General features: G+C 53.3%; 2 protein-coding genes and 1 long non-coding RNA gene across 5 annotated transcripts in view; 2 read left to right on the forward strand and 1 right to left on the reverse strand.

Annotated features, from left to right (window-relative positions):
• The window catches only part of LOC102171745 (store-operated calcium entry regulator STIMATE), a 54,011-nt gene extending 36,645 nt beyond the window's left edge, over positions 1-17,366 (forward strand). For both annotated transcript variants that reach the window (XM_018067098.1, XM_018067099.1), the window contains exons 3-8: positions 1,254-1,349; positions 4,642-4,763; positions 9,539-9,651; positions 10,642-10,719; positions 11,470-11,619; positions 13,627-17,366. In XM_018067098.1, coding sequence (XP_017922587.1) covers positions 1,254-1,349; positions 4,642-4,763; positions 9,539-9,651; positions 10,642-10,719; positions 11,470-11,619; positions 13,627-13,743 — 676 coding nt within the window. In that variant the 3' untranslated portion in view covers positions 13,744-17,366. The remainder of the gene's footprint in view (positions 1-1,253; positions 1,350-4,641; positions 4,764-9,538; positions 9,652-10,641; positions 10,720-11,469; positions 11,620-13,626) is intronic.
• On the reverse strand, positions 4,773-9,434 carry LOC108638636. 2 transcript variants are annotated; one of them, XR_001920001.1, is made up of 3 exons: positions 8,928-9,434; positions 7,254-7,353; positions 4,773-6,309 (listed from the first exon to the last, which is right to left on the reverse strand). It is a non-coding gene; the product is annotated as an uncharacterized LOC108638636 (long non-coding RNA). The 2 variants fall into 2 exon arrangements; XR_001920000.1 differs by having other exon boundaries at positions 7,247-7,353.
• On the forward strand, positions 18,294-20,211 carry MUSTN1 (musculoskeletal, embryonic nuclear protein 1). Its single transcript, XM_018067100.1, has 3 exons — positions 18,294-19,102; positions 19,507-19,639; positions 19,844-20,211. The coding sequence occupies exons 1-3, from the start codon at positions 19,094-19,096 to the stop codon at positions 19,948-19,950; spliced, it is 249 nt and encodes an 82-aa protein (XP_017922589.1). The 5' UTR covers positions 18,294-19,093; the 3' UTR covers positions 19,951-20,211.

The raw sequence follows: 21,091 nt of genomic DNA on the forward strand, positions 1-21,091 counted from the left end.
CCTCAGGACAACATGATGCCCTCAAGAAGCTGTCCTTCTTGCACCTATCGTAACCATAGCAACTTTCCCTCTGAAGGAAACTTGTGAGAAATCTCTGTGGTGAAGGCCTTTTAGTAACATTTTAGCCTTACTCTTGATTGATCTTCAATACATTGTTTCTGAATGTTGATAATCTTCTCTCAAGTCTTGAGTATTTAGCTTGGGCAGGGGGTCTGGGGGAATGTGGAGTTGAGTTTTCCACATGGTCCCCTGTGGCAGCTCCTACTTTACCATGATTTTAGGAAATGATTTTCAAGCCTCAGTTGCAGGGTTGGTCTGGATAATCTCTAAGGTCCATTGCAGCCCTGAGTCCCACGCCCATCATCCCATCAGTGGCCTGCCCAGTTCTGAAGGCCCAGCCTGGGAGGCCGGGAGAAGCGGCCGCAATCCAGAGGTCCCTCAGCCATGGACTGCAAGTGGTCTCCAAGTGCTCATGGTTGAAGAGAGACTGAGGGCCCATGTTGTCTCCACCATGCTCCTGCCATGTGTCCCAGAGACTACAGAACTTGTTTTTTCTTTTCTAAAACTCCTCTCCTCTAGCCCAAGATTGGCAAGTTATAGCCCACAGCCTCAACCTGTCCACTGTCCATCTCCACAAGTAAAATGTCAGTAGGGGGCTAGTGACCCTGGCTGCCCTTGCACTGCAGTAGCAGAGTGTGTACTCACGCAGAGTACGATGACTCTCACAGCCTAAAATGTCTATCCTCAGACCCTTCACAGGAACGCATGTCCGCCTGGGTCCCACCCATTGTTTAAGCTGCAGCATCTGAAGGTTGCTCAGGGTTCTGGCAGCAGTGCTGGATTCATGCAAGTCTTGTTAAGCTCACATGTCATTGAGTTTTTGCATGAAGTCAGCTGGGGGCTCTTTAAAGGAGAAGCACCTTGGACCTCATCCAAAGCTGTGATCGAGCGTTCTGTTTTGAAGTAACAAAAATGAAAAGGTAGAGACACATATTTTAAATGTGTTTTGTGTGTTTACATCTGTTATAAGTCGGCAGCCTATCAGGGACGCACTGATACTGGTGGTTTTGAAAGGTAGCGGAAAGGCCAAGCCCTAGTTAGTGTTAGCGGCCCCAGAGGAGGGGACTAGTCATTGGAAGGTTGGGGGTCTCCCCAGCAGCATTTTTTGTCTTATTTGAGACTTAACATTTACCCCAAATTGGATAGTACCCTCCTGTCAGAGTGATAACAAGTGTCGATTCTGTTTCGTACAGGTTTTTAGACACTTCCAAACAAGCCATAGGAATGCTGTTCATCCATTTTGCAAATGTATACCTAGCAGATCTCAACGAAGAGGACCCTTGTTCACTGTAAGTGGACCGTATTTGAGTATGAACATCGTCTGGCCCTCCATGCCTTTCCTTCTGTTGCCGGTCATGTTCCCTCTGGCTTCGGGAGGGGGCAACTCTCCTTCATCCCATTTCCCTCTGAGAGGTTGTCGTGTGCATGCTGGATGTTAGGGTTTTGCCCAGTGATGGTGGCCCTGTGCACTGGCTTTCTGCTTATCAACCTAAGTTCTGTCCCTTGGCCTTCTAGTGCCCTTACGTCTCCCAGTTTCCAAGCAGCCCTTGCGCAGCAGCTTGGAAGGAGTGACTGTGCTGAAACAAGACACACAGGGCCTTCTCTGTCAGGTCAGCCACTCGAGGTCAGAGCCATTGTTGACCACCATTGACCTTGTTGACCTGAAGACCATGAGTGGTTCTGCCTCATCAGTGCAGTCAATGTGCCTTCCATACAACCCCCAGAATCATCTGCCGGAAAGCCCAGTTGGGCCATGTCACCTGACCTCTTTGCTAACAACACTCAAACAGTGCCATGGAATGGAAAAGGTCACTCCCCTGCCTTATCCTGGCTTCATCTGCTGCCTTCCTTGCTCAGACTTGGTGCTCCAGCTGTACTGGTCTGCTCCTGGTGGTCCTCAAGCCCACCAGCTGCCTCCTTCCTCTGTGCCTTTGCTTGCACTGCCCTCTGCCTGGAATGCCCCCCAGCTCTGCCCTGCCGTGCCTCTGAGGGAGAGCAGGCTGGAGGGCTGGTGAGTCCCTTGCCAAAAGATTTAGTGTATATTTATGACCATGTTGACTAGAAGATTCCTTTAAGCTTCTCTTGTTTGGTGAGAGTGTGCAATTCTGAGATTCAGTCCAAGTCCAGACTCAAAGAAAGTTGTAAAGTCTTCCCTCCCCAGGGTTTTTCCTAAAGACCTGGATAGGTTCTCATCTGTTTGGTTGTAGTCCCAAAGCAGGGGACTGGAAGGGGAATCGTCTGTAGGGGAGTTGGTTAGGAAAGGGCCTGGTCCTTCCAGTCCTTGAGCCCAGCAGCAAGCTTGTGTTGTCCTCTGGTAAACCATCTTGGTTGGCTGAGATACACTGAGAGCCAGCTGCTCACCCTAGAGGCCCTGGGGTGAGGAACCCTATCTCCTGGTCCCACTGTGGTCATTGTGGGTCGTTGACAAACTGAATCACAGCCAGGATGGAGAAGGGGATGTTAGCTGCTGACAGATCTCAGGTGCTCAGCCAGAGGAGAAGAGGCCCAAAATGGAGATAGGTGTTGTGGAAAGAGCCCTTGGCTGGGAAGCCACACTGTCGAAAGGCGGCTCAACTTCTCTGAGCCTCTGTTTCTTCATCCATATCCCCAGGATCAGTGCGAAGGTTTCATGAGGTGATGGGTACAGGCACCATTGGAAGCCACTGGGGCACTTGTTACAGTCAGAGGAAATTGTCGTTAGAGCTTAGGAAAGACGTGGAGCTCCAGCAGTTGCTCGAAGAGTTGCTAGGGAGAGCAGAGCAGGAGAGAGAATACCTGGCCTGTGGAAGAGTGAGTGCCGGAGTGGGATCTGTTCCAGCCCCACCGTCCTTGCTTTGCCATGTGACTCTTCCCAGATGGGGGAAGGGTTGGGCTGGACCTGGGCCATCTTGGGTTTTTACATATCTACAAGGGAAACCAGTCAGTTCAGGGAGAGGAGAAATTAAAAACAAAGGAGCCCGAGCTGCTCCCAATGGCGACAGGGGTTCCCTGTGCTGGGGGTACTGTTCTGGGTGGGAGTTTGGTCCTTGTGATGTCTCAGGGGCTAGGATTGTAACACCTACTATGTGGCAGACTCTGTTCACCTTTATTGACTCATTGGATCCTCATAACAGCCCTCCAATATGGATATTTTGATTATCCTCAGTTTACAGTTAGAAAATTGAAGCAGAGAGATTTTTATAACTTATTCGAGTTCACACAGCTCGAGAGTGATGGAGTGGGAATTTGAACCCAGCCAGTGTGGTCTGAGGCCCACAGGATACCCTGTTGGCTGCCAGTCTCACCTGTGTTGAGAGGAGGGTCTAGAGCTTCCTGTCTGTGTTCCCAAGATCTGGTACACACTAGGCTGGAATCAGTGTTTGATGAGAGAATGAATGAAAGAATACATACATCTGTGTCAAGCACTCTTGATATTTTCAGGATGGGTCCCAGATGTCAGAACCGCTTGAAACCAGTGTGGTCTAAGCATGAGGGAAGCGTTAGCCTAGGGCCAGAGCTCAGTGTGACCTTGGACAAACTGCTTGGGAAGCAGTCAATATGCCGTCTCTGGTCGGAGAGTGACCCCTTGTGATTTTAAAGAGGAAAAGCAGGCAAGAGGAAAAGGCCGTTGTCCCCTCCCTCTGGTTTTCCCGCCACCCCAGGGCGCTGGTTCCAACATGCTCCCTTGGGTTTCAGAGTACTGTGCACATTATTGAGGCCAGGCTTTGGGGCAGGGGCGTGGGGCTGCCTAAGTATCTCAAGCCTCTCAACTTGGAAGTGCTCTACAGTTAGTTTGTAGTATCTGCAGCTTCTCTGGGGGGTTTCCAAGCTATGTGGCATCCAGGAGGGCACCTGACCCCATGACTGCTTATCTCCTGCTTTGTCTAGAGAGCTGGGGGGACCTATGTTCGGGGCCCTCAGGGAAGGGCTAGTGGGCAAGGGGCCAAGTGAGGGAAGAGGTGTGTGTCGGACAGATAGAAACAGAGCCCACAAGAACAAGAGGTCAGGGTGGGCGTGGTCTTCTGACCCTCCTCTCCTTCCTGCATCATCTTGCCCTTTCCATAGGTGTTTGCTGGGGCTTGCCTCCGTGGCAGGCGCTGAAGCATAGGGATGACCAAGGGTACATGGCCTTGCCCTTTCTGGTCTGAGAAACCCCAGAGGCCATTTCCTACCCTGCTCTGTGCAGCAGCCCCACCTCGGGGCCTTGGGAGGGCTGGGCCTTCAGGGAGTGAGCAGTCGTGGAACAAACTATTTTTATCGATTAAGTTCTGTTTTCCTACTGGCTTCCTTGGCTGCTCCCAGTCACTCTCTCCCAGTCTCTGTTTGGCAGGAATACTTGAGGTCTTTTGAGTCTCTTGTTGCTCTCCCACTTTCCTTGAGCAGGGCACTGTCCTAGGGTGGAGGCCTTCCTGGGCTCCTGGAAGTGACCCCTACAGCCTCCCCTGCACGGGCTCGCTGGAGGCTCCCCCTCCCAGAGCAGGGCCAGACAGGCCCAGGTCCCCAGCCTTGACCTTGACCCAGGAAGCACATGGGGCCTGGCTCCCTGGTGGCTGTTCCCCAGGTGGTGCTTCCTGACGGTGCCGCGGTGCCCTCTCCTCACAGGTACCTCATCAACTTCCTCCTGGACGCCACCGTGGGCATGCTCCTCATCTACGTGGGCGTGCGCGCCGTCAGCGTCCTGGTGGAGTGGCAGCAGTGGGAGTCCCTGCGTTTTGGCGAATATGGTAATGTAGCATGGACACCGGACAGGGGTGTAGAGGGGTCGTCCTGGAGGGGCTCTGCTCCTTGCCCTGTACAGCCCTCCAGGCCGCTGGGTTGGAGAAGGTTCAGGAGCGGGTGGCTGTGTCCCCTGTGTGGTGGAGAGGCTGGTTCTGGAGCCTGAGCTCCATCCTCTTATGTGAGGCAGGTGGGTGGGTACCTGCTTCACTGCCAAGTCCCCAGCCTTGCTGGCAGGAGCCATAGGGTTCACCCTCAAGACAGGGAGGGGACAGGGCCCTCCTCCAGCAGAGGGCACCAGCAGCCCTACATGCGGGGCGGTAAGGCCACCTTCCTCCGCCATGCTTCCCATCGGCCTGCCTTGCTGGAGAGACGGGGTGGCTCTCAGTTTGGGATCTGCTCTTCTTTCTGCTGCATGTCCGTACTTATATTGTCACCAGGCCTTTCCACTACCGGTGCTCACAAGTTCAGGACTGGAGTGTCCATCCCCCACCCCAGGGCCAAGTCACCTTGCCATCGCCTGACCGTGGGCTGGCCCCCCACCTGGCATCCTACATGTACAGTCACCAGGGACAGTAGGGGCATCCTCACTCACAGAGACGGAGCCTAGAACATGTGGCCTGTGGATACTGGCACAGTGTTGACCCACTCCGTCTTGTCAGACTGTGGGGATACAGTATTGGTAGGAAGCTGCCCTCATGCTGGCTCCAAGTGCACACGGGGTGCCTTTTACTTACTACCCCCAGAGAAACAGTTGGATGTGGCCTCAGGGGCTGCTGGTGAGAGGGGCTTCTTTGATCCTTGCCCCACTCTGGGCATCCACCTCTCTCCCACCTTCACAGTGGGCCCTTGCTATCTATGGCCAGGAGCTCCTATTCATGGGCACAGCATCAGTGGAGCCTTTGTCATGAGGGGCACACGGGCCAAGATGGGGAGGACCCACAAGAGACTAGAATTTAAAGGGAGAGCCAGTTCGTGGAGCTGGCTGTGAGTGCCTGGGGTATTTCTAGAAGTCTTAAGTAATTGTTTGTCTCCATTGACAGGAGGTGAGCTCAGGGGAGGGCTTTTCTTAGCCTCGTTACTTGATGCCTGATGAGTCACTGACTTAAGATAGTGTCCGACACACAGCGTGTGCCCCTGTGGCTTGGGGTCTTCCCTGTGGAGAAGCTCCAAGTCACTGATTCCTTAGAATGGAGGACAGAAATGGACCACGCGCCCGTGGACCAAAGCGGCATCATCCTCATTTATAGGATGCGCACCCACAGGGGTTGAGTGACGCTCACCCAGGCAGTGCACAGCTTGGAGGGCCTCTTGGCTGCTACACCAGGATACCCGATCCTCCCACCAGCTCCAGGAACAGTGCTCAGATCGTCTCTGCTGTTAAGATCCCTCCTGGAAGGCAGGACTCTCAAGTCAGCTGTAGCTGAGCGGCGCTAGGGAGAGCTGCTCATACCCAGTCGTGCTGCTCAGTGGCCTGGGAGTGGAGACCAGGCCAGGTCCCGATACGCTGGCCGTCATGGTCGTACCTGTTCCCAGTGTGTTCTGTTTGCATCCCTAAGAGAGATGGAAAGAAGTGGTTGTTTGAGCCTCTTGTTTCTGTGCCACCTTCCTCTACCCACGTGCCTCAACCCCTGCCCTTGGGTCATCCCACCCCCTGACTTCGGGAACCAGAGCCCTCAAGCCAGGGTGTTTCCAGGTGAAGCTGCCCTTTATCGAGGAGCATCTGGTTCCTCCCTGCCCAGGCTGAGGAAGGATCGTGGCTATTCTCAGTTACCTGGTTCCTGTTTTTATTGTTTTCTTTTGCTGCTATAACAAATTACTGCAAAATTATTGGCTTAAAACAGCACAAATGTATTATCTTACAGTCTGTAGTGGAGAAGTCTGACAAAGCGTCTCATGGACTAAAGCCAGATTATCAGCAGGACTGACAATCCTTCTGGAGTCTCTACAAGGAGAACCCGTTTTCTGGCCTTGTCCAGATTCTGGACAGTGACTGTATTTCTTAGTTTGTAGCCCCTTCATTCATTTTCAGGGCCAGTAACCACAGGTTGAGTGCTTCCAAGTGGCACAGTGGTAAAGAATCATCCTGCAATGCGGGAGACCCGAGTTTGATACCTGGGTCAGGAAGATCCCCTGGAGTAGGAAATGGTAACCCACTCCAGTATTCTTGCCTGGAAAAGCCCATGGACAGAGGACACTGGCTTTCTAGAGTTCATGGGGTCACAAAGAGTTGGACACGACTGAGCAACTGATCATACATACACACAACCGCAGGCTGAGCTCTTCTCATATCTCTCGGGCCTTTCACACCTCCTCCACTCTGAGGTGCCCTTGTGATTACTGGGCCACCTGGATAGGCCAGGATGCTCTCCCCATCTTAGTCAGCTTAGCCACTGTTATTGCATTTGCAGCCTTAATTCCCCTCTGCACAGTAGTTGCATAGTCTCAGGCTCTGGGGATTAGGGTGTGGACATGATTCTCTCTGCTGTACCTGTTACCTGGCCCATCCACTTGGGGCAGTAGTTCAAGTAGGGCCCAGAGCTCTCTTCTTAGGCTAGTGAAGGAGAGGGGCTTGTTTTCTGGGTATTCCTGTGGTCCCTAGAAAAGAAGGTGAACTTACTAAGAAAAACATGCGATGTGGGGAATAGACCACGCAGCCCTAAGGGATAAGGCAGGGTTCAGGGAGAGGTAGTGTCTGCAGTCTGAAGACTAGGCTGCTCTTCCCCAGACAGAATTCCTGAAAATGGTCTGTGTCCCTCAGGTACCTGCTGCTTGGGCTTTTGCTACCAGCCTCTGTCCCGGTGCTCCCTCTGGAAGCCTCTCTATGTACAGACAAGTTCCGTTCTTTTGGTCCCATTCCCATGATTTATCCTGAGGAAATAATCCAGCAAAAACACCGAAGTACCTGAGGGTATCTAGTGTGATAATAAAAAGCAGGGCACACGAGAATGCCTGGTTTGTCTCTCCTTGAAAGATGAGGCTGTGGGGAATGCCAGAAAGACTCTCAAATGAAACAAATCAGAAAAACCAGCGCATGTGCTGGTGGTTATGTGGCTATGTGCTGGATGCTCAGGGGACATGGTCTGTGACAGTGGGGTCACATGTGACTTTTCTTTTTTTGCTTTAAAACTTTCTTATTCAAGCATCCACATTGAAAAAAAAAAAGGCAGCTGCAGCTAAGCAGAGTGACTCTGAAACTTAGAGCAGTGAAATTCAGGGGGCAGTGTGAGAACAGCAGGAGGAAAAGCATTTTCTTCTTTTGTTGCCACTTAAGAGTTAGAGCAAATGGGGTGAGCATGATGCAAGCAGATTTTCGTTTGATAGTAAATGTGTTGCCACTTGTCTTGTTGACTTTTAAACACACTAGTCTCAGTTCATTCACTGTCCTACCAGTGCTTCTGTCTGACCATCCCCCATTTCACTGAACAGTTTTTAGCAAGTATTTTGAGCTGCTGTTTTTGAGAACTTTCCTCAATAACGTCAGATAGTTTACCGAAAGGATTACAAAACTCCAGTAAAAATCTAGTTAGGAGAAATTGCGCTTCTGAAATGACTTTTTGGCTCAGATGTGTCTTACCCAGAAGTGAAAGTAAATAGGACACCGCAGGAGACGCACTGAGGTCTTTCTGCCTATTTTCTGTGCACTTCTCCAAGAATTTCCAGAAAAGGGAATGGCCTGGGGTTGTGTCCATTACGGGCTGTGGAAGGCTTCCCCTGGGGCTCCACCACGCACAGCGGGTTGGCCTGGGGACTGCTGGCACCCACCCCCAGATAGGGATTGCTGCGGACACTGTGGAAACAGAAGCCAGAGATCCCTCTGGGGGCCTGGATCAGGGCCGTTGTCTCCCCTGCAGTTACTCTGCAGCCCCCTCCTGGCCACCGTGATCAAGCAGCTTCGAGTGGCTGGGGCACCCCGCCCCCACCCCCCGCCTCGGGTCTCCCGAGCTGAAGGTGTGTGGCTCCCCAGGGACCCATCTCATGGGTTCTCCCTGTCACTGAAGATGGAGGATGTTCACTGGAGGGGTCCTCCACCCTTCATCAAGTCCCTTTTGAATCATTCTGGAGGCGCTTGAGGGGCCAAGTATCTCCCAGTATGGACTGCTGGCCTCTTCTGTTTCTCAAGCACAGTGACTGACGGGATCACAGACAGACATTAGTCACAACCTCCTTACCTGGGGGGGCTTCTCTTTTTGTTTCCTTGTCTCCAGTCCAAGGTGTTTTGGGGTGCCCCTAGACAGAATCTGAATATCGCCCAGAGTCAGGTTTCTTACTTTCAGGGCTAAGGGCAGCAGGAAAGTGAGGGGGAGTGGGGAATGGCGGCGGAAGTGGGATAGGGGTGAGAGGCAAACAAAGAGGTTGTTTACTGCCTTCCTGATTCAGAAACCGCAGCCTGTTCGTGGATGGGGAGAGGATGGATAGCACCACAGCCGCTGGAAACATCAACAATGGATAATAATAGCAGTCTTGCTTAACACAGCTTCTGCTGCCAGTGGACAAAAAGAGCCAGCTTTTCTCAGCCCAAGCAATGGGCACTTACTAACTTTAGTGCCTTTGTAATTATATCTTAAGAGTCTCTTAAAAGAAAGGCCACTTTGGTATCTCCAAATTAGGAATTCTCTGATTTTTGTTTGTTCAAGACAAGCTGATTCTTGTTGCTCTGGAGGGCTCATTTAGGAGCTCTTGGATGGGGTGGGGGATCAGGGCTCATGGGAGCTGTGGGTAATGGGGGAGGGGGTGACCGAGTGACTACCCGAGTGAGTGACCAAGCCCTCTCTCCCTGCAGGAGACCCTCTGCAGTGTGGAGCCTGGGTTGGACAATGTGCCCTTTACATCGTGATCATGATTTTTGAAAAATCTGTCGTTTTCATTGTCCTCCTAATACTTCAGTGGAAGAAGGTTTGCCTCTTGTTCCCTTCTTTACAAACTCCCTGAGCTGTCAAGGAAGACAGTATTCCCCTCTTCCCCAATCCCCACCCCAGCCCTGTTGGGAAACCAAATTGGTTTTCTTTTTAACTCCATGAAGGTACCTGGATTTGGTCTGATGGGGCAGCTCCTGGCCACGTATCAAGGGCAGTAACTTGTCACTTTTCCATATAGCATCCTTCTACCTCCCTTATACACATCTGCTCTAGATTAGGCCTTGGAAATATGTAAAGCCCCGTGAGGATACAGTCCCTGCCCTGCAGTTGCCTGTGCCATCGGGTGACTGGTAAGTGTTGTCAGCAGATGTTCTCTCTCATTCACCTCTCTTGGCCAGTGGTTTAATCAAGCCTTTTGGTGCCACAGACAGTGGTTGGTCGCATGTTCCTGTGGTTCCTAACACTGCCCTCTGGCCCCAGGGCTGTGCAGATTAGACTCCACTGCCCCCAGGAAACCAGCCAAAGTAGCTCAGATCTTTGGTTTTATTTGTGGCCGAGTTTTATTTTTTTTAAAAATAAATTAAGGCTTTTGGGAGCTGTTGTTGTTGAGGAGGTGCTTGGGGTGCAGGATTTCCATTAGAAAGTGGTCAGCGCCTCATTGCTAGTATCTGTGATGACTGTCCACCAACCTCACTCTTTCCAACCTGCTGAAGCCCACACTCCACCCTGTGCCAGCTTTGTAAAGTGCTTCAGCCTCCAGTTCCCCTTCACTTCTCACTTCCACAGCAGGGGAAAGCTACTCAAGGATTACTGCTCCTAGTGGGCTCCTAAGGGGTCCCTCGTTGGCAGTCAAGTCTGGGGACTATGGCCCTGGTTGTGAGGTGTGGTTCTCATCAGGGCTCTAAGGGGAGTATCTTAGCAAAGCCTCCTCTCAGGGCCTCATGGGCCATTCCCTGCCCCTCCCCACCCCCTGGAAACTGTCTCTGTGGCCTTTCCCCCACCTCACTAAGTCTGCTTCTCTTTACAGGTGGCCCTGTTGAATCCCATTGAAAACCCAGACTTGAAGCTGGCCATCGTCATGCTGATCGTCCCCTTCTTTGTCAATGTCAGTGCCTTACTGCATTCCTTAACCTCTGTTTGCTCCATGCCTTCCCGTGTTCCTTTCAAAATTCTGACAGAGAAAACACCTTCTAGCACTTGGGTGCCTGCATGCAAGTATTTGCCAGCTCTCATCCCCACCAGACCTAGAAACATCCGGATTACTTCCTCAACATGCAGATCCTGCTTTGGGGCCTCTGTGCAAAGTGGAGGGTCCTGGGATCTTTGTCCTGCCCTCCCTACCAGGGAACTGCCGCATATGTAACAGTGACTTCTAGATTAAGACCGTTAGGAATGAAGACTGTCAGGAATTTTCCTGACTGCAGGGCTCCTAGAGAAACTCATAAGCACACTGGCTAGAAATTAGGAAATAAGGAAAGAAATGGCAAAGGAACCTGGGGGTGACAGATGTGGCAGGTGTGCCACCCAGCGACTCAGCCCAGAGGAGGAGCCCCTACCAGGAGTCCAAAGACCTTGGTTCAGGCCCTGCTCTGCCAAGTGCTCGGACACCCGGGGCAGGCTGTCCCCATCAGTCACCAGCAGAGAGCCCCTTGGAGCAAAACTCTTAAAGGGCGTAGGGATTGGAAGTCTCTTCCTTGACTTCTGAGAGGGAGCAAGGGCCTGCATGATGTCTTCCTCTCCCTAGTTGTTAACGCTGTGATCTGGAACGGGGCTGAGGAGGATGGGTGTTTGAGCTGCTTGCCTTTGCTTTCATAAGTGTCTTATCCCAGAGTGACCTGCATTTTTCTTCCCATAGGCTCTGATGTTTTGGGTAGTGGACAATTTCCTCATGAGAAAGGGAAGGACGAAAGCTAAGCTAGAAGAAAGAGGAGCCAACCAGGACTCGAGGAACGGGAGCAAGGTCCGCTACCGAAGGGCCGCATCCCATGAGGAGTCAGAGTCTGAGGTAGGGCTGAGCCCTCGTGCCGCTGACCCAGGAAGGGTCTGGTTTTGTGTTTGACTGTGGCCGTCTCTTGAATGCTGAGTCACAGCCCCACCAGGGGGAGGGAGAGGAAGCCGACAGCTCTCGTCCAGCTGGGACTTGTTCCTGCTGTCCCCTGGTCCTTCCTCGGGACCTGAAGAGTCTGGTGAGGGGTGGCCCTTTTCCAGCAACCCCTCCATCGGTGGAGCAAGACAGGAAAGGGAGGAGCGACATTGTTCCAGGGAAGCTGGCAAGGACTAGTGGGTGTGGTTGTCCTTCAAGCATCAAGGCATTTGAATCCCTGCCCATCTCTCCAGAGCAAGGGAAGTGTTGGCTAAACCAACTGGCAACTTCTGTGGGGGTAGCCAGGCCTCCCAGGGAGAACCTCATCTCCCCTTATTTTCAAGTTTCCTAAGTTGAAACATTTGGGCCTCAGGGAGATTGGTGGCCATAAATAGGAGCCAGGAGGCAAGGTTGTATGTCCAAGGCAGGCCTGTAGGTGCATGACACCATGGGTGTGGGTGACAGAAATGGCTGAGGAGGTCTTCTCGGAGAGGCCTTCACACTTGGGGATGAACGGCCCGTCTTAGCAGGCAGTGATATATTTGAGATTGAAGTGAAGTGAAGTGAAAGTTGCTCAGTCGTATCCAACTCTTTGTGACCCCATGGACTGCATAGTCCATGGGATTCTCCAGGCCAGAATACTGGAGTTGGTAGCCTTTCCCTTCTCCAGGGGATCTTCCCAACCCAGGGATCAAACCCAGGTTTCCCGCATTGCAGGCGGATTCTTTACCACCTGAGCCACAAAGGAAGCCCATTTTGAGATAGAGGCATTGACAAAACCCTGCAAGAACTTGGAACAGTTGGTTTAGCCTCTTGGGGCATCCTGGAGAGTGCTTTGAAAACCACCTAGATGGAGGACAGAGGGGAAGCCTGCCTCTTCTCTAGGCGCTCCTCAAATCTTGCATGAGGCCTGTCGGGTTGTAAGAACATGGTGAACATTATGAAGGACAAACAACGTTTTAGGCAGAAGCAGCTGCTCCTGAGGCGTCATGGTCCTGTGGTTTGGTGTTTGGGTAATAATGTGAAATTCACTGTGGCCAGAGTAGCATGTATTCCAGAGGGTAGGATAGCATGACAGGAAGTAGGTTACAGGCTGAGGTCTGCGCTAACTGGGCAAGGTGGTTTGTGATCCAGAGCAAGGAATGGGCACGCGTTTGTACAGGTGCCAGGGAGCCAGAGAGAGTGTTCTATCAGGGGACCAGGACTGGGGGCAGGAAGCCCTGCAGGGAGGGTAGTGAGAGCACCCTGCCCTGGAGGAGGATAAGCTGCCCCTGCGCAGCTGTGCTCTGGGCCTCCATCTTGGCCTGGGCTGTCCCCGTCCTTCCCCGGTGCTCCAAGGCCTGAGCAGCCAGGCAGGTGGGCCGGGAGTGCTGTCTGCTCTAGGTGCCCTAGCTGTGTGGCCGTGTTGTTCTAGGGGCTCAGAAGAGCAGAGGGCTCCTGTTTGTCTTCAGAAGTTTGTGATGTTGGCTCATAGCAGCCACTCTGAAATGGCCCTGCTTTGTGTGTGCCCCACAGGTGTTTTCCTTTCAAAAGGGGACTTTTCAGTATGCTTATGCTATATTTGAACCAATTTCAAGGACCTGGAACTCCATATGCCAACACTGGGCTTTTTGGCCAGTGTGACCTAGTGCTAAGTTTGCTCTGATGGTGGTTGGGTCCCAGCCGGAGGTTGGATGGAGAAGCAGGAGCAGAGGGAGGCGTGTCCACTCTGCACTGGTGTCAGCACCCGTGGGGGCATGTGGTGTAAATAAGGTCAGGCGAGGGGCCTCGTCTCACTCTGTTAAGGGGGACCTCCCCATCTCCCTCTGCTAATAAACCTGACACTTGAGGCCTCCTGGGCAGGTTGGCGTTCTAGACCGGGGTCCAGGGTGGCCAGGTGAAGAGGGCATCGCTGGTGGTGACTCAGGGCCATGCCTCTCCACCACTCAGATCCTGATCTCAGCTGATGACGAGATGGAGGAGTCAGACGTGGAGGAGGACCTCCGGAGACTGACGCCCCTGAAGCCCGCGAAGAAAAAGAAGCACCGCTTCGGGCTGCCTGTATGATGCATTCCCAAGCCAGGGTCGGGTGGGAGCCCGTGGCCGGCCACCGGTCAGCCGAGGGTTGCTCGGCCGCGTCTTTCCTCCCCTCCTCTCTCTGCCCCTCTTCTACCTCCGCTCCTCCCACGGCCTCAGCCACTCCCAGATACTGTGACCCGGGGAGGGGGGCTGCTGGCTTCACGCGGCAGCTGGAGGTCCCCACTCAGTTGCACTACAAACACTGACCAAATATGCAAGTGAGGCGTTTTGTTTGTGTGTTGTCGTCCCAAGTGGTGGTGTGAGGGACCCGGAAGCCCTGTCCCGCATCTGGCCGTGTGGCCTTGAGGCTGAGGACTTACCTGCATGTGGACCGTGGGTGGAGCCTCTCGCCAGGGCTTCAGGGGGGAGTGTGAAGACGGAACATGTTTGGGGGCTGAGTTACTCATTGACCAAGTTGGAGCAGTGACGCTTTCTTACTCGAAATGGCTTTTGTAACTATTGATTTCTATGGCTGGTTTTATGAGCTGTCACAGTGTTAATGTTTTTTGAGTATGTGTTTATTTCCTATGGGACTAATGGGCAAAACATAGATTTTTAAGTCTTCCGTATGCTATTGACTTTTATATGTTTAAGTTATATTTTCATACTATTGTATTTAAAAGCTCTTTTTTACCCCCAAAGAAATGGGTTTGTTTGCCTTTCATGGGACATGAGCTGGTGGGAGGAAATAGTTGGGAGTTTTTTTATTTGGAATATCGTTAGGTAATCTGCGATCCGATGTGGTAAATAATTCCAGTAGGAAGGGAGGTGGGGCTTTATCTGAAATCAGCAAACCCAGTTGTTCTGCAGAGGTCAGGCCTGAGCAGGAGGCAGCTGGTCCGAATGTAGATCCAGGGCCTGTGAGGGTGGAACAGGAAGGGCTCTGCCCAGGGCCCAGCAGCACTTGGCACTTCAGCTGGCAAGTTAGAGTCTTGGTGAAATGTGACTGAAAAGGGAGCATAAGAGGATATTGTATCCAGAGAAATTGAGACTCCAAGGCCACTCCTGTTTGTCCCCTGCATCTCTTCAGAACCTCCAGATCTGAAGTTTAAAGTGCAGTCTTGGCCTCCCCGCCTCCCATGGTGCAAGCTTCAGAGCCAGACTCTGGACCCCCCTCTGGGAGCATCCTCTCAGGCTATCCTGTGCCTGTCAGCTTAGTGTTGTCTACTTGTCTTGTGCAGCAGTCTAGAGAATGCCTGTCTGACCATGAGATCCTGTTTTTTACATCCTCCAGAGCAGCGGGGTGGCTGGGCACGAGGTGGGGCAGGTGGAGGTGAGTGAGCTCGCTGTCTGCATCCACAGGCAGGACGAAGTGCTTCTTTCTAAACTTGTGGCCCCCACTCCTCAGAATGAGCCTAGGCCCCATGGCTTTGGGAGTCTGCTGCCCGGCAGTGGAATGGACTGACCCAGGTATTTGCCTGCTGTGGGAGCAGCAAGGCAAAGCAGCCCGGTGTTTTGTCCCAGCCCAGGATTGGCCTGAAAGTTTAGGAATAGAGAACTTCATGGCGAAGGTGCAAGTTGGAAGTGAGATTAGTGCAGGGAGCCCATACTACCCAGAACCTTCCTTTTAGACCTACATAACAATGTGTTTCACTCAAGCAGGTTGGGTCTGAATTGTAACATGTGAGCCACAGTCTTAAACCAGGCATCCTGGGTCTATCCTCTGCCTCCTGCAGTCCCACCTGTGTGGGTCGTAAGGGCACAAACTTTGGAGAGGACTTCTCAGCCTGTCATTCTCTTAAGAGTCCAGAAGCAGGAGGGCCAGAGGAACCTGGACCTGAACTGCCATGGGCGGCGACTCTGCTTGGGTGGGTGCCAGTGGCCACAGGAGAGGAAGGTGAGATTGCAGCCCATCTCCACTCTCCCTTCACCCTGTTCTCATCCCATGTTCTTCCCCCTCCAACCTTCAGCTGTGTTAGTGGGCAGCTCTGCACTGGGAAGACCAGGCCTGACTCTGATCCTGGTAGGTGGTAGGCATCGCTGACTCGTCTTACTTTGTCCTCCTGTTGCCTTTCGTTTTGAATAACCTGTGGTCACACTGGTTTCCTGCACCTCACTGAGCCCAGAATCTGAGCTTTTCTTTCAGTCTTCAGATCCTGATGTTTCCAAACTAGCAACAGTGGGCAGGAGACACACAGGCTGTGAAGGATAGAGACTGGGTTATACAGATACCAGATGATCTGCTCGTCCCAGTGCCTGCTGGGCAGTAGGTTTTGGGGACCAAGAGGCACTGAGCAAGTGGTGGTTTCTCCCTGTATCCTGATTTTCAAAGGAGTTTAGACTCTGAGTGGCAGTTGTGTGGTAGCTGACTGCCTAGGGCATGGACATTTACCAGAGTCTAGTTATACAGGGCATCGTTGGCATGCTTGGCCTTACTCTCTGTGCGCACTCACACGCACACAGTTTGTATCCCCCAGGAGTGCCTCCTGCGGTTACTGAGGGCTTTTCTGTGGCGCACTGTCCCGAGATAGTGGGAATGGTGGGCTGTGGCCAGGACTTAATTCCCAGCTGGCCTCCCTCCCTGGGGTAAGCTTTCTCTCCAACTGCTCCAAGGTGCCTTATGAGGTGCAGCCCTTCACCTGCCCCAGGGCAAGCGTCGTCATGTTTGAGAAGCCACGGAACACCAGCTGGATGTTGTGCACTGTCCATCTGGTTTGTCTGAATTTGGACCTCAGCCATGCCACCTTTCATGGAAACTTGTAAGTCAAGGCCAGGAGCAAGTTTCTTGTAACTGATGGAAGTAACCTGATGAAGTAGAATTGTCACGTCTACCATCTGAATGAAAGAGACCACCATTGCCCGTTTTCCCTTTGGCTGCCAGTGGATGTTGTCGGTGGCAAGGAGGAATGTTGATGAGATCCCCGGTGACAGTGGCTTTTTGGTCTGCTCAGTCCAAAAGCCTACCATGTGAAGTCCCACTAATGAGCCTTCAGGCACGCTGGTGGCCTCCAGCCTCAAGCTTTAACTTGTGCCTCTTCCTGACAACAAGGAGTCATAGGTTAATGTTGACCATGCCTGTAAAGGGAATATATGTAAAGGTTCAAATTCAAGTTCTTTCTTCCCCTCGGCAGCGTGGGCCTGGAGGCTGCAGCCCAGAGTCCCCGACTGAAGGCTGCCCCAGGAGCCTGGAGGGAGCAGCAGGTGTCAGCATCTCACTCTGCCCTCCAGACGGCAATCCACTGGCCATTTTGCTGCCAGGTGAACATCAATGACTCTGGGAACTTGCCATCAGCCAGAGCAGCCACCCTGGAGGGTGCAGGGCTGGCCTTTAAAAGTTTCACACACTTCCAGCGAGGAACAGAAAGCTGTCTGTTTTACCCTGCAAAACATTGGTAGCTCCAAGGGGCTTTGCTTTGGGGGAGGGCCTTTGAGCTCCTGAGTGGGTGGGTGGGTTGTTTTAATTTGGTTTCTCTTTTCATGACGTTTGTTAGGAGTCAGACCTATGTGAGCAAACCGTGGCCTCCCAGTGGAGGTGGTTCAATTTGTGGTGTTATGAGTCACAGAAACACATTTTTGAAGTGAAAGGGAAGGTGATGTACTTACACTGTAAAATGGTTTACAATAAAGTTTGACATATTATTACAGTTTCTAAAAAAAGAAACTATCACTCTTGTGGTTGTTGGTTGTGTGTTCTGTGGAGCTGAAACAGCTTGGTGGGGTCAAGAAAATGTCCCCAGTGAGTTAGAAAGTTCTTCCCAGAAAACAGAGTGAGAATGAATCTGACCTCTCCTTACGGCGGATGTGGGAGCCAAAACCTGCCGAGGGGAAGAAAACAAACATGCTCACGCCGTTTTGTCTTTCCTGCTAATGTGAGTGAAAGCTCCTCTGCCTCCCTCACCCCCAGGAGTGTGTGGTACCTTAGAGATGGGGTGTAAGGGGTGAACATCCCACATCCTTGTTCCTCAGGCTGCAGGGCTGGAAGGCAGGTGCCTCCCTGGGCAGCACTGGCTGTGGAGGCAGAGCTGAAGAACCAGGAGCCGGCAGCACAGGCCAGGCCTGTCCTCATTGCCTCTTGGCCCCTGTTTGGAGTCCTGGATTCGTACTGGCAGCTGTCTGAAGGCATTCCTCATGTCAGCACTCGTCTCAGATGGAACCTGGCAGGGCTCACGTTGGCCTCCCAGAGCCAAGACCAGGCAGGGGGAATTAGGGTGGGATGAGATCTGACAGCAATGGAGTGGCGTTCCAGGTAGCCAAACGTCAGTGCCTGGTTGGTTCCGTCTGCTTGGAGCCTTCAAGGATAAAAATGTGCTCCATCACAAACTGACAAGGAGCCTGGGTATGTTCGACCCAACAGGACAGACTCTGAGTGCGCATCTACATCTACATCCACTCCTACCCTGACCCCAGGCCTAGAGCCCTGCCATGTGCCCTGGGGGTCTCCCCTTCAAGGACGGGGTGTTTGAAACTAGCAGAGGAGAGTTAAGTGACCTTCAGGGTCCCTGTCCATCTGTCTATGACTGGAGTGAGCTTCACTGTTGCCCACCCTCTCATAACCTAAATGTTTTTGGGCCAGTTGCCCTTCAGTGACCTCATCTCAGTCAGAGGCTCTGTGCTGTTTCCTTCAGCTCCCCTCATGGTTTCCTCCCAGCCCTTCCTGGGCACTTTGCCCCTTCTTTTATCCCTCTGCTAATAAACTCGCACTGGGAGCTGGACAGAGAATGGGAGCATCAGTAAAACTGTTGACAGGGCAGCTCCCAGGCTTCCCTTGGCCGCAGTTTCTCCACCTGGGAGCCAGGTGCAGGCCCCATGCTCTGAGTGCACTGTGATGGCTCAGCAAGCTGGCCGTGAGCACATGCTCCCCAGTGGCAGACGCAGGAAGCCTCCTCCCCATGTGGAGCTGGAAAGTCTCTTTCCTGTGGAATCCAGGGAGAGGGTAGAGGAGAGAGAAAAACAAGCTCAGAGTTGTCCACGCTGGCCCAGGGCCCTCCCTTTCCTCGGGGACACCCCCATGCTGGGATGGACTATCGCAGATAGACAGCTCGGACAGCCACATGCACGTTACAGGACCTGCATTCGTAAACACAAGTTGCTGCCAGGCCCAGCGCCTCCCTCCCACAAGAGAGCAGCTGTCCCCGAGGGTACGGGGTCTCCCCAGCTGTCTACTGTCACCAGGACTGCAGCCCCCCAGGCAGAAGTGCTCAGAAGCCCCTATCATCTCCAAGAATAAACTCTGAAGCCAGCGGCTGCGTGGATCTGAATCATCAGGGAGCTGTCAGAGGAGGGGGAGTGACTTCCCGGGACAGGCAAGCGGACTATATAAGCCCCAGAGGGCTGGGCGCTGCTTAAATCTCTTCCACAGCCTTTGCCTGCCAGGGAGCAGCTCCCCACAGCACCCACCATGTCCCAGGTAGGAGGGCCCAGCTCAAGGCCTGCTGGTGCCAGGGGGCAGGGGTGGGGTGGGGGAGGTGGACACTGTCAACTCTGGCAGCTGCGTCTTGAGCTGATCTCAGGGCATAAACACAGAAGGCTCTGCCTCCCCTGGAAGGCCAGGGCTCAGAGAGGTCAGGCAGACAGATGGTATGAGGCTGTGACAGCTGTGGCCCCAGAGCTCCTGGTCTGTGGGGAGAGGATGGAGACCTGGGGTAGAGGGTATGACATGCAGTCAGGAAAGCTTCCTGAAAGAGAAGTGATGCCTTGCATTAGCTGAAGTTAAGTGAGCAGGGAAGAGGGGTCTGGGCCAAGGCATGATCATGGGAAAGGGCCCTCAGCCTCAAGGCCTCAGGTTGTAAGATGAGGCTTGGGCTCCCCGAGGCTGGCGCTCAGGAAGCCCCCATCAAGAAGAAGCGGCCCCCTGTGAAGGAGGAGGACCTGAAGGGGGCCCGAGGGAACCTGACCAGGAACCAGGAAATCAAGTCCAAGACCTACCAGGTCATGCGGGAATGTGGTGAGTGTTCTCAGGATGATGGGGGCCTGGGCGCAGATGTGTGTCTGTGGGAAGGAGGATGGGTTGGGCGCAGGAGGGTCCCATGGGTCCTTGTTCTAAGAGTTCAGAGCTTGTGGGCTTGGGGTGGTGCTTACCACAGAGGGGGCCTCTCCTCTAGGAAGCCAGGCCTGCCCCTGACCCACCTCCTCCCCATCCTTCCCGCAGAGCAAGCTGGTTCTACCGCCCCGTCGGTGTTCAGCCGCGCCCGGACTGGCGCTGAGACGGTGTTTGAAAAGCCCAAAGCTGGACCCGCCAAGAGTGTCTTTGGCTGAGAAGTGCATGCCACCCCACCCCTTACCACAGGCACCACTGCGACACAGGAACCTTTCCCAAGAACTGTTTTTTTTTTTTCCCAAGAACTCTTTTTTTTTTTCCCAAGAACTCTTTTTTTATGCCAGAACACACCTTCTCACCTGCCACCTTGGGGAATGCCACCCCTGCCCCACAGCCCTGGCCCCTCAGCCCAGGGACTCTGCACTCACACCTGAGAAACACCAATAAAGAGAATGCCCAAGTGGCCCCAGCATTTGAAAGGTGTTGGTTGGTCACTGGCTATGGCCACTAAATGCCAGGGAGGGGAAGGGAGGGCAGGGTGGGTGTGGGGCACGTTTTCCACCCGTCTTGGCTCTGGGCAAGTCCCAGAGGATAATGCAGGTGCTGTTATGCCCACCGCCACATGCCACAGAGAACCTTGGGTGTGGAGACCTGGTGCTGACCTGTGTGACTTCAAACCATCTCCCCTCCTCTTCTGAGTCACAGTTTCCCCTTGTATGTGACAAGGGGCCCTACTGTGTAGAGCAGGCCACAGTCACAGTGCTCAGAGTGAAGCAGGTGGGGGCCTGGGGCTCACCCTGTCCCCACCCTTCACAGAAGCCATCGCGATGCCTCCAGGGACCCCAAGGTTCGATGGAACTCGGGGTCCTCAAATCTCCCTCCCCCTTGTTCACATTGCCCACTGCCATCTCGCATCCCCTCAGACACAAGCAGGTGAAGGCTCCTCTCCGGCCAGTGGCTGTCCACTCCCTGAGCCACTGTCCCCTCACCCCAACTGAGTGAGCCTCCCCCTCGCCACTCCCACAGATCTGCCTGAGTCACGGAACACCAGGGTTTCAGGTTTTGTGTGATTCTTCCCGCTTCAGGCCTCAAATGTCCCTCAGCACCTGGAGCTGTCGGATTCAGGGCACTAGAGAGGCCTGTCCAGCTGTGACAGCAAGACCCCAGACAGTCCAGGCTAGACCAGCAGGACCTGGGCTTACAGTGCCTGGCTTGGGGCCGATGTCTGCAAGGAAGTCTCGCCCGTCCCCTAAGCAGGTGGAGCGGGCTGCACAAAGCCTTTCTCATGTTCCCAGCCAGCCCTGCCTCCTTATATAGCTTTTTCAGGCTGGGCCCAAGGGAGCAGACCTTCTGTGGGGG

The sequence above is a fragment of the Capra hircus genome, chromosome 22 (assembly GCF_001704415.2).
Source record: "Capra hircus breed San Clemente chromosome 22, ASM170441v1, whole genome shotgun sequence".
Classification (NCBI taxonomy): domain Eukaryota; kingdom Metazoa; phylum Chordata; class Mammalia; order Artiodactyla; family Bovidae; genus Capra; species Capra hircus.